General features: G+C 39.6%; 1 protein-coding gene across 5 annotated transcripts in view; it reads right to left on the reverse strand.

Annotated features, from left to right (window-relative positions):
• SSX2IP (SSX family member 2 interacting protein) overlaps positions 1-11,379 on the reverse strand; it is a 49,654-nt gene that overhangs the window by 12,608 nt on the left and 25,667 nt on the right. For all 5 annotated transcript variants that reach the window (XM_032798886.2, XM_032798891.2, XM_032798890.2 and 2 more), the window contains 6 exons: positions 11,181-11,350; positions 10,736-10,936; positions 8,186-8,296; positions 6,972-7,107; positions 5,784-5,859; positions 5,523-5,700 (listed from right to left, as the gene is read on the reverse strand). In XM_032798886.2, the coding sequence (XP_032654777.1) occupies positions 5,523-5,700; positions 5,784-5,859; positions 6,972-7,107; positions 8,186-8,296; positions 10,736-10,936; positions 11,181-11,350 (872 nt within the window). The remainder of the gene's footprint in view (positions 1-5,522; positions 5,701-5,783; positions 5,860-6,971; positions 7,108-8,185; positions 8,297-10,735; positions 10,937-11,180; positions 11,351-11,379) is intronic.

Genomic DNA, 11,379 nt, shown 5'->3' on the forward strand with positions numbered 1-11,379 from the left:
ACATGTTTTAAGAACATGGGGGTGGGGTTTGTATAATCTTGTATGTGGGGATTACTCATCTAGACATAGGCAAAGATTTATCCTGTGGAGAGCAAGTAACTAGTTCTGCCTCCTCATCCATAGTGCACCAGTGGAGGCAAAGGCAAGATGAGTGAGAAGAGGGGGTGAAGTACAGTGAACAATGCTGTGGAGCCAGAATTCCCTTGTCCCACTTCTCTTTAGCATCCCTAGGCCTGATGCCACCCAATGTAAATCCTCTCTACTCAGAAGCAGACAGAAAAGATTGGATCCTAAATTAATTCAGACAGACAAAACTGTTTAAGAGTGGAAAAAATGGTTCCTCTACATATGGTGCAACATTTACTCACTAAATGAAATTTAGTGCTTCTGGGGGTTTTGGAAACCGCAATATCAGCAAAGGAGGGAACAGAGAGAAATTTAACATTCTACCTAATTCCATCAAGTCAATTTTTCTTGAGGTTCCTATGTGTACAGTGCCTAGCACAACGAGGTGTCATAAATAGATAGCTAAGGGTTAATGTTTCTTTTACCTGAAAAGGGAACCAAACACCTGACCAGAGGACCAATCAGGAAACCGGATTGTTCAAAGCAGGGGAGGGAACCTCTGGAGGTTTTTGCTTTTCCTTGTCTCTTTGGTTCTTTCGGCTATGAGAGAACAGCTTTTTTTCTATCTCCAAGCTTCTTCTACCCTGCTGTTACCAATTGTGAGTACAAAAGGAAAACAATAGGTCCATATTGTAGTTTGTATTTACATGTGTGTACTTTGCTGGACTGGTTTAAATTGGCTATTCTTGAATCAGACTGTTTATTTCCTATTTTCTTATAAGTCAATGCTCTGTATGATCTCTTAATGCAGAGTGATATTCTATTGTAATTTCTTTCTTTTATATAAGTTTCTTTTTAAGACTTGTTGGAGTTTTCTCTCTAGGTAGATTAAGGGCAAGGGGAGGGAATTCTCTTTGTGTCAGATCTACGGAGGGTAGCTCAGCAGCACCACGGAGTTGGTGGGAGGGGGAAAGAGAGATAGGATCATCTCTGTTTCCTTGTATTTGGGGTTTGTCTCTGTGTGGAATAAGGAGACATGCTTCTTGGTACTGTGATGTAAAGAGATTGCATCAGCTCTCTCAGGTTAGCCCAGAGAGGAAAGTCTGGGTGGGAGAGGGAGGGGGAAGGGAAGTGGAGGATTTCCTTTGCCGGTAGACTCAGAGCTTCTGGGTCTTGGGGGTCCCCCCAGGGAAAGGATTGGGGAGACCCGGGAGAGTTGATCAGGTACTCCGAATCCTGACTGGTGGCAGCGAGATCAGATCCAAGCTAGTAATAAGCTTGGGGGAGTTTCATGCTAAGCCCCCAGATTTTGGACGCTAAGGTCCAGATTTGGGACAGAGGCTTATTACACGAGGGCCCAACCCTGACTGGGCCTCTGGCTGCTACTGTAGTAATAAATATTAATATCAGAAGTACCCTAGTCCAAAGCTCTGCATTCCAGTCCAATAATCTCACAGGACTCAGTATAATGCTGCTATGTAACAAGAACCCAAGCCACCGGTGTGAACATTGGGGCAGCAAAAGATGTTCAGGATTTTTTGTTTTAAACCGAAGTTCATTTAGGCAAGTTTGATTTGAATCAGTAATAACTGCTTTAAAAACAAAACAAAGAACCTCAAATAGGTTTCAGAGGGTAGCGTGTTAGTCCATATCAGCAAAAAGAATGAGGAGTACTTGTGGCACCTTAGAGACTAACAAATTTATTTGGGCATAAGCTTTCGTGGGCTAAAACTCACTTCATCGGATGCACAAATAATGTGTTGTCTCTAAGGTGCCACAAGTACTCCACGTTCAAATAGCTACGTTTTCCTTTTTTACATAAATAATTTAAGTATGTTTTTTATCATTTGATTACTGTACATAAGTATCAATAACTAGCACTGCTTTAGCTGGAAGTCTACCAGAAGATGATTATAATTCCATTTTTAGAGGTTTATCAAAATTTCACCCCGGAATGAGTAGAACTGTAGAAATTTGGTTCAGTCACCTAAGAACATCTCATTGCAAAGCATAAAGTCCTGTTATTCCTCCAGTTTGTCTTGGTAAGCACATGTATGCCTCAGTCCTGAAGCTGGATCTGCAGGGTGGCCCACAAAGTTTGGGCCGAAACCTACTGTCTTCACTGCGTCCCAGCCGGCATGGGAGTCCACCCGTGCATAGCCATTTACAGGACTGTAGCCACAGTATGTAATATGCATCCTGTGCATAAATGGCGCCTTAGCAGCGGAACAGTTCCACAATACTGAGTTGCAATACTACATTACAGTGGAGTTGCATCTTACGCGGGGGTTAGGTGCTAAAGTCAGCACGTAAGGCGAAAATTGCGTATAGTCAAACTTACCCTTGAAAATGCCTTAAATCGCCCATAAAGTACAGCATACTGTACATGGTTTTGTGTATACAGTAATAAGCATAAGTGTATAATGTATACAGTAATGTACAGTATATAATAAAGAGTACATATGTAAAATATAATTTTACAGTACTGTATTTTTAATTACAGGGCATAATTACAGGGGGTCGTCAGAGCTTGATGTCGATCCAGGAAACGGGGGTGACAGAGCTTGAGTGATGGAGAGCAAGTCGTAGACGAAGTGGTTGGCTCTGGTTCAACTCGAGAAGTTGATTGCGTAGGCTCATCTGCTGCTGGCTGTTTTTCCTTGAAAAACATGACGATCGGCAACTGTCGCTGTTGTCTGCTCAAACATTTCTTGATATGGTCTCAAATCATCCATAATACGACGTGTGATTTTGAGGATTCATTCCACAGAGGAATCATAATCAGAAATTAAATCATTCAGGTGTTTCACTGTTTGGAATACTTCAGCAAATTTATGAAGATTCCAACTTGCTGGCTCTTCCTGTTTGTCGTCATCATCTTCATCTTCTGTAGACGATTTTATCAGTTCCTCTAACTCTTCGTTAGTCAATGTTTCTCTACGGCTCTCAATTAATTCTTCAATTTCTTCCTCAAGGATGTCAACAAAGCCATCTCCACCCACTTGCCTGGCCACCTGAAAAATGTGTTTAACTTCTTTGTCAATTGTTGGGAAACCCTTAAAATCATTCACGCAATCTTTCCATAGGTTTCACCAACATGCATTTACTGTTTCAGGCTTGATTGAATCCACTGCCTGTTTAATATAAGTGATGCAATCAGCAATGTTGAAGGACTTCCAACACTTCATTACATTAAGATTGGGATCAGCATCCATAGTGCTACATATCCGTGAGAACGTAAGCTTCATGTACGTAGCCTTGAAACAGCGAATCATGCCTTGATCAAGAGGATGGAGGTGGTATTAGGGGGGAGAAAGATGACTTCAACGTCGTTATGTGCAAACCAGAGTGACTCAGGGTGGCCAGGAGCATTGTCTACAATGAGCAACACTTTAAAGTCAAGTTCTTTCTCTGCAAGGTACCGCTTGACCTCCAGAATGAAACACTTGTGGAACCAATCCAGAAATAATGCTTCCGTCACCCAAGCCTTTTTATTTGATTGCCAGAACACAGGCAGGAGATATTTGTTCTTGCCTTTAATGGCATGGGGATTTGCAGCCCTGTAGAGCAAGCCCGGCTTTATTAAATGCCCAACCGTATTGCCACAAAACAACACAGTCACACAGTCTTTTGCTGCTTTGAAGCCAGAGGCTTGTCTTTCTGATTTCAAAATGTAAGTGTGGTTGGGCATTTTTTTCCAGAGGAGCCCAGTCTCATCAGCATTAAAAACTTGATCCAGAAGATAGCCCTTTTCTTATATGATTTTCTTTAATTGTTCGGGGTAGGTTTTTGCTACCTCTTCATTGGCAGATGCAGCTTCACCGGTAGTCTGCACATTTCTGAGGTTGAAGCAGGTCCTAAAACTATTAAGTCAACCTTGGCTGGCTTTGAATTCCTTCTCAACAGAAGGCTGTCCCTCTTCGGCGGGAGGTTTGAACAGCACATAAAGGCTAAGAGCGTTTTCTCGCAATGTGTTGCCATCGATAGGCACATGTTTACGATTCATGTCTTCCAGCCATAAGTTTAATGCCTTTTCAGTCTTCACTAAAGTCTTATCACGCACCTGGTTTGTCACTTTAGCAGTTACTGGAGTACATCAAGCAGTTATTGGAGTACATCAAGCCGCGGTGTGAAGAATTTCTCTCTCTCGAATCTTGATGGCATGGATGCTAGATTTGTTGCGACCATATTTACGCACCATGTTGGCGACTGACATACCATCTCTCAATAAGTCCAACACAGCCAGTTTTTCCACCAACGTTGGAATAGATTGCTGTTTCTTCGGTTGAGCACCAAACGAAGTAGATGGCTTGCGGTTAGGGGCCATGTTGTACGAAAAATCTGTATCTTTAAATACTACGATCACACTCAGAGCGGCAAGATGCTCACACTATGAGAGGCATGCGGGAACTGAGACCAACTGAGGGAACAGCAGATTCACGTCTCCCATCTCACGCTCACTCCGGGGCATAAGCTCATTGGGTGGAATCGCTCGCACTATTTACAGGTATCTCATTGTTTTTATTTTTTTTGCCGAGCATGTATAGTTGAAATCGTGAAAGTTAAATGCGCATATGATACAACTTGCCTGTATAAAGTGGAATTTCAACCTACAGTAAGATTCTTTCCTAAAGGAGTCAGACACTTAACATACTAATTAGAGCACTAAACACACCGTGGTCCTGTTTTGCCTGCTGCAGGATATACGAGTAATTCTCAGTGAAGTTAAGGGGAATTACTCATACCCTGTGGCAAGAATGCCAAGCCCAACGTAATATCTCAATTACAGTAAAATGCCTAAAACTACTGAATTCCCCAAAACACCACTTAATCAAGTAGCTCTGTTAGACATCTCATCCACAATGGTTTTGATTCTAAAGCACATTTAAAAGATTCCTTTATGATTATATATGTTTTCATATCCACTTTTGCCACAACATTTACAAGCAATAAAGCAATGTGTGACGGCCCTAGTGTGAACAATGGAAGGGAATTACTAGCAGAACTGAAAACCATTCTATTTAGCGATAAAAGTTTTCCTGATAGCAGCTGCAGATTTTTAGCAGAAACATTGATTCATCTAGCCTGTCAGACTTAGAGCCTACCCTATTTATAACCACCATGTTTTTCTAGACACATTACATCCTGGAAGTACAGTTTTCCAACATAAGCACCTTAAGAGGTTGTCCAATCACATTAAGGCATTGAAAATCAGCACTGAAGTCCATTTTCCATACTCAAATATTGATATGAGCAAACTGCAGGATTTGGACAGCCTAGTTAGGTCCATTTGAACAGTGGGCTCCTCGTGAGACATAGTAACTAGTGCAGGTGGCAAGTTTTAAGAAGCAAGGGTAATATTTTTGTATGACCCAATGACCATGCATAGTACTAGTTCAATATACAGTAAGGTTTAAAAAAGAAGTAAAACAAAAACAAAAAAAAAAGACACTTACAGGCCCAATGCCATCTTCAGCTCTTTCCTTAGGTTTCTGTTTCTGTGGTGGGAGAAGTGAAATCATCTCTCTCTTCATTTGCTGAAGAACTTTCTTGAGCTCAGCATTTTCCACTAGAAGTTGTTTTTGGCGTTGTTCATAGCCACCTAACAGAACTTTGTACATTTCTTCTTCATTCCTGAAAGCAGAAGCCTTACGATAAATAAATAATTACAAAATACACTTTGATTAAAATATATATTTATATAGGTATCAACTTACCTGGCTTCTGTTTTACCAGTTCTCCAAGCACCTCTCTTCCCATCAACTCTACCTACGTAATTTAGAACATCCATAGCTACAAATGAGAAGGGACATTAAAGACATTTCAGAGTGAAGTAAAAATCCTCAAAGTATATCTAAATATTCAGGTAACCCTACATTTGCCTTTACATTAAGAAGCCTTACAGGACTGAATATAAAAATCAATCTTTAGATTCACACGAGACCAAAATTCCCTGAAAACAAAACAAGAAAGGGTATCATGGAAACAAGAGAAGAAATTTTAATGGTAAAGTTATATGTAACATCTAAAATTAATAAATGAAAAAGACTTTAGAGTTTCTCACATGATGGTGTCTCTTTTAGACAGGCTAAACCAGACAGTGTTGGACACTTCACTGCCCTCATTCCCACATGCTCATTATGAAGAGTTTTGCATATTAAAAGAGCAGTACTAATATCTCATGCCCAAAGCACTGCATAAATTATGCTGCGCACAGAGCTTTTGTAGTCACATGCTGAAGACATCTGTCTTGGAAGAAACACTCTCACTATGTGACAGAGCAGCATAATGATTGTTATTTGCTTCCCCCTTCCCCTCCATAGGCTGTGCCTCCACTAGTTTTATTTCCTGTCTAGAATCGCCCATCTTTGCTAACATTAGTGCAGTTCCAGGCCTCCATGTGGTTGCCAAAATTTTAAGCAGTTTTGATTAAACCTGCTCATAGCTGGTGGACACAAATATAGTACTTAAAGTGCTCTTTACAGCCCAGTCTACATTAGCACTCAGAGTTGTTCCTACCACCATCAGAGCTGAAGTGGTATTAGCAAAGAAAAATTATAAGGATGAAAATATTTTCATTTAGGAACTGATCATGATTCTCATCAGGCAGCCAACTGGCCTTCTTTGGTTTGTGCCTATCAAAACAAGGGGAGATACTCAAAAACTGTTACAGGGCACTCTTACACTAGCAAAAATAGAAGATCAGTTCTCTTTAAGTCTACGAACAGTTAAGTTTAATTAAATGCTACATTTTTAATGCAAAACCTTCTTTGTGATCTACTATTCTGGATACCAAAGTGCATTCTAAGTAAGGCACTTGGCACATTGTTAATGCTAGAAGCTGAAGTAAATATCTTGAACATGCAGCTTTGCTGTATCACTACGATGTGGAAGACTTTACTTACCTATTTTTTTATCCTTTTTGTTCATGACTAGTTGATGTAAGCGCTCTTTTAGTTTGTTGTATTCTCTTTCTTTCCTCTTCATATCATGATTGTACTGAGTAGCACGACTTGCAATAATATTTTGTAATTTTTGTACCTAAAAAACCCAGAACCCCATACATTTTCAACTAAAGTTCACGCACATACATTTCTTTAAAGATAAAAACAAAAATAAAAGAGCTTGGTATAAATATCTGTATAAAATATAAATTTTAAGGCCTAGTAACTTTCAGTGTCTGTCCAATATTTTAAGCTGAACATTAAGATGCTAATTACATATGGACACCACTGGGATAGGCACTACAGAAAAGCTAATTGTGTAAATGTCCAGGTCCATGACTAGTGCTCCTGGGCATTGTAATCCAAATAATAATAAACGTATTTACATACGTGTGCGCACACAACTTCTGCTCAGGTTTTCCCTAAGCACCATCCAGTTAATTCAGGCAAAGTATTGTTTAAAGTAAACTTCCAAGTGGATTCTAGCCTTTCCCTCTTCCAGGTTCAAGGAGATATTCCAGGTTTTGACTGCAATTTTTGTTTGTTTGCTCTCCTATATATATCTGAAGTGTTACTTTGGTTTTGTTATACATTACTAGAAAGGATTTGGCAAATAGCTGGGTCTCGGAGCCTAGCAGCCAGGCTTTAGCTGACTTATCTCAGAATGATACATTAAAAAAGGCATCACAAGACTGCACATGTACTTATGCAATGAGACCACCACCATTTTTATCATTTGAGCCCATCAACCCTATTCGCACATGAATTGCACCCCATTAGCTCCGTGGTTCTCAATATCTTGTATTGGTGACCCCTTTCACACAGCAGGCCTCTGAGTACCACCACCCCCTTATAAATTAAAAACACTTTTTTTTATATTTAACACTGTTATAAATGCTGGAGATGAAGCAAGGTTTGGGGTGGAGGCGGACAACTTGTGACCCCTATCATAATAATCCCATGACCCCCTGAGGGGTCCCAACCCCCAGTTTGAGAACCCCTGCATTAGCAGCTAGCATGCCAAACTTCACAATGACCACACATGAAATTTGACAATTTTCTCTAGGCAAGCCTATGTATTCTTTTAAAATAAAACGCTACTAAAAACCTGAGGTTTTCTGTAAGATCAGTCAAAACTGTTTGAATGATTTGTGTAGATGTACAGGCTGACTCACCTCATCTTTTTCATTTTTAAGTAACTGGTGCAGATTTCTGTTCTTACATTGCTGTTGTCTGTCTCTTTCTTGAAGTCCCACTATTTCCCTTCTAGAAGCTTCCAGTTGCTCCTAAAAGAAGGACCCATTATTCAATCTCAATTAAAATTTACAAAAGAAAAAAATTAATTTGAGACAAGTTTGTTCTTGCTGAAATATCAGAAGTCCAATACACAGGCAAGGCCCCTTCATGGCAAATTAACCTTCATTTCTACAGCAAGAAGCCTAGATAATATGGTTACCCCAGTGCACCAGATTGTTCTATAGCAACTCCACTTCATGGAGATTTTTACTGAGTTAAATATGGAAAAGAATATAAGCAATACAGCATTATTACTTTTAGTCTGATACTGAATGCAATTACTCTTTCACTGCCATTAAATTATTAAGTATTCAATATGCTGCAATACATGCCTTCTCCACAGAAGTCAGAGGAGAAGTTAGATGTTTTGGCAGTTGGAGCTTTTGTTGGCTTGGATAAGTACATTAGCTGGATGTTTCTGCTACAGTGATCATTACCACTTTTGGAAGGGGCAGGAAGGTACACACAAAAGTTACATATTGTGGGCCAAATTAGGGCCGCTTCAACACAAAAGCACTGTGGAAGTAAGATGCAGTTTCTCTCCTTGAATACACCTGCACATGGGGTAAGTAGTTTGGCTGACTTTGCTGGGGGATTAATATAATACATAAGGTACGTTTTTTAAAAGCAGGAGTGCAGTTGTACAATAGCGTTTTAATGTTACATGCTAGCATTGTTTCCATGCAGATTATATACTCCTCAGGATAGAACTGTTGTCTTCCTCTGGATTCATGCACAGTGTCTAGAAACATGGCATCGTGATTCAAACTGTGACCTCTGGGTGCTACTGCAATACAAATAATAGCAAAAGTGGTAGGGGTAGTCAATCTCCTTGCAAAGTAGAACTAAGGAGGCTGAGTAAAGAACTGAAAGCAACAGCTGCCTTGCTAAGATGTTCCCATAGAAAAGAAGCTTATTTTAGAGTGGAGACAACTCAGAATCTGCTAATAAAGCAACTATACCTACTTTCAAATAAGATTTTTCCATTCAGTTCATGCCATCTAAGACACTAGCAATAACTGACTGTCATTTGGCCTAACATTTTGGGAGATGCTGGATTGTAACAGGTTATGGAGCCTCATCTACCAATTCAGTCTAAATTCAAAACCAGTAACCAAAGGTGTTGCTGACTGCTTCTGAACAGACACTGCGACAGGACAGTTGCCCTCAGGTCTCTCAGGGAAGCCAAAAACTGAATGAATATGGAGAATGAGCTATACACTAGCCTTTGGAGATGGTCCTTTGGAATTAGAATGAGGCATGTTAGAACAGCAACATGAGTAAGCTTGCTATACTTCTTATGGCTACATGAAGTGATTTATTTTCTAGGGTTGAAAAATCTAGCAACACTCATAATATCCCATTTAAAGATAAACCAGCCAAATCTTCCAAGATCTTCATTTCCATAATGAATCACCACCCTCTAATCCAGTGGTTCTCAAACTGGAGTTTATGAACCCCTGGGGGTTCACAAAATGTTACAGGGGGTTCTTAGGAAAAAATTCCCCAATGGTGGACATAGCCGTCCTTAGGGTCCCCTGGCCTGCAGCCAGAGCCCCTGGACTTCCAAGAGCTCAGCAGATCAAAGCAAGCATTGAGGAGATTTAAACTTCAAGACTCCCTATAAGAAATGGAAAGGGAGGTGGATATTTTTTGCTGTTTTTAAAATTAAATAGGCAGCTAGTATTGTTTTTAAAATTATTTTGAAGAACAAGTTTAAGCTCTGTTGTATCGTGCGTTGTTTGCCTGGACTGCTCAAGACCTGAGTGCTTGTGTAGGAGGAACTCTTTGAGTTGACTTCTTAAATACCTTCATGCTGTTTCACATGTGACACTCCTTGATGAAACATAGGAGCCTTGTCTTATAAACAGGTTTATTCAAAGTGCTACAAGCTATAAAAGTGAGATCTTGGAAAAGTGTTGCTGTTTTCATAATGTAATAAAAAAACTGTAATGATAAATAATAAATAATAATAAAGTGTGTAATAAGCATGTCATAAAAACACATTTTATATTTCCAAGATCACTGCCTTTATAATTTATACTCAGGTAAAGGAGAAAATCCCTGGAAATATACATTTTTAGGAGGGGGTTCATGAGACTTGACATTTTAGTGAAAGGGGTTCACAGGTTGTCAGAGTTTGGGAACCACTGGTCTAATCTAATCAATCTTCCTCAGAAACAGCTGGTCACGAAACTGTTCACAAAGTATTCATATCTTTATTAGAGAGCTATTTCTTCCACTCATTTTTCATTACATTTAATGAGTTTTCCATCAGTTAGAAAATACACCTCAGGAAAAAAAAAACTTGTAGGACAATTAAGCCTTAATAAATCAGCAAAATAACCTTACTGAGAACTTATAACATTTGTTAGCTGAGAGTGCCACATTGCATTATGATATGAGTTAAGAGAGAATTGATTTTCTACCTTTACTTTAGCATAGCAGTTCTGCAGGTGGTCCATATCACTACCCAATTTCAGATGCTGGATTTCCACCTCTTCCTGAGCTCGGAGGTTCTTGCGTTGGAGTACAAGCAATTCATTCAGACAATTTAAGACCGATACTACATTTAATTCTTTATCTTTGCACTCCGAATAAAGAGAAGGGAAACCTAATGTTGTCAACTCCTAGTAAGGGACAGAGAGAGCAATAATTGGACCAATTTCTTTCTGTCCTTGACAAAATTCTCAGACAGCATACTAGAAGACATTCATTTTTGTAAGGAAAAAAAACCTCTTTGACTTTCAATTAGTAACCAAAGGAAAGCCTACTTAATGGAAACAAACAACTCTCTCACCCCAGAGAACACTCACACATTTCCACAACTGACTGACAGTTTATTAAACGACCCCACCTCAGAAAGTGGCTTACCCTGTTAAGATAGGAGATACTCTGTTCAACATTCTCTTCTGTGCAGAAGGCACTGGAAAAGCTGTGCATACTTTTGTACAAAGGCAGTGGCGAGCGTAGCACTTGTTGCATGTTTAAACTTGAGGGGGACATCTTCTTTTCTGAGGTATTCTGATAAGAGATTTTGCTAGCTACAATTCAAAATATTATGAAACAAGTT

The sequence above is a fragment of the Chelonoidis abingdonii genome, chromosome 7, assembly GCF_003597395.2.
Source record: "Chelonoidis abingdonii isolate Lonesome George chromosome 7, CheloAbing_2.0, whole genome shotgun sequence".
Classification (NCBI taxonomy): Eukaryota; Metazoa; Chordata; order Testudines; family Testudinidae; genus Chelonoidis; species Chelonoidis abingdonii.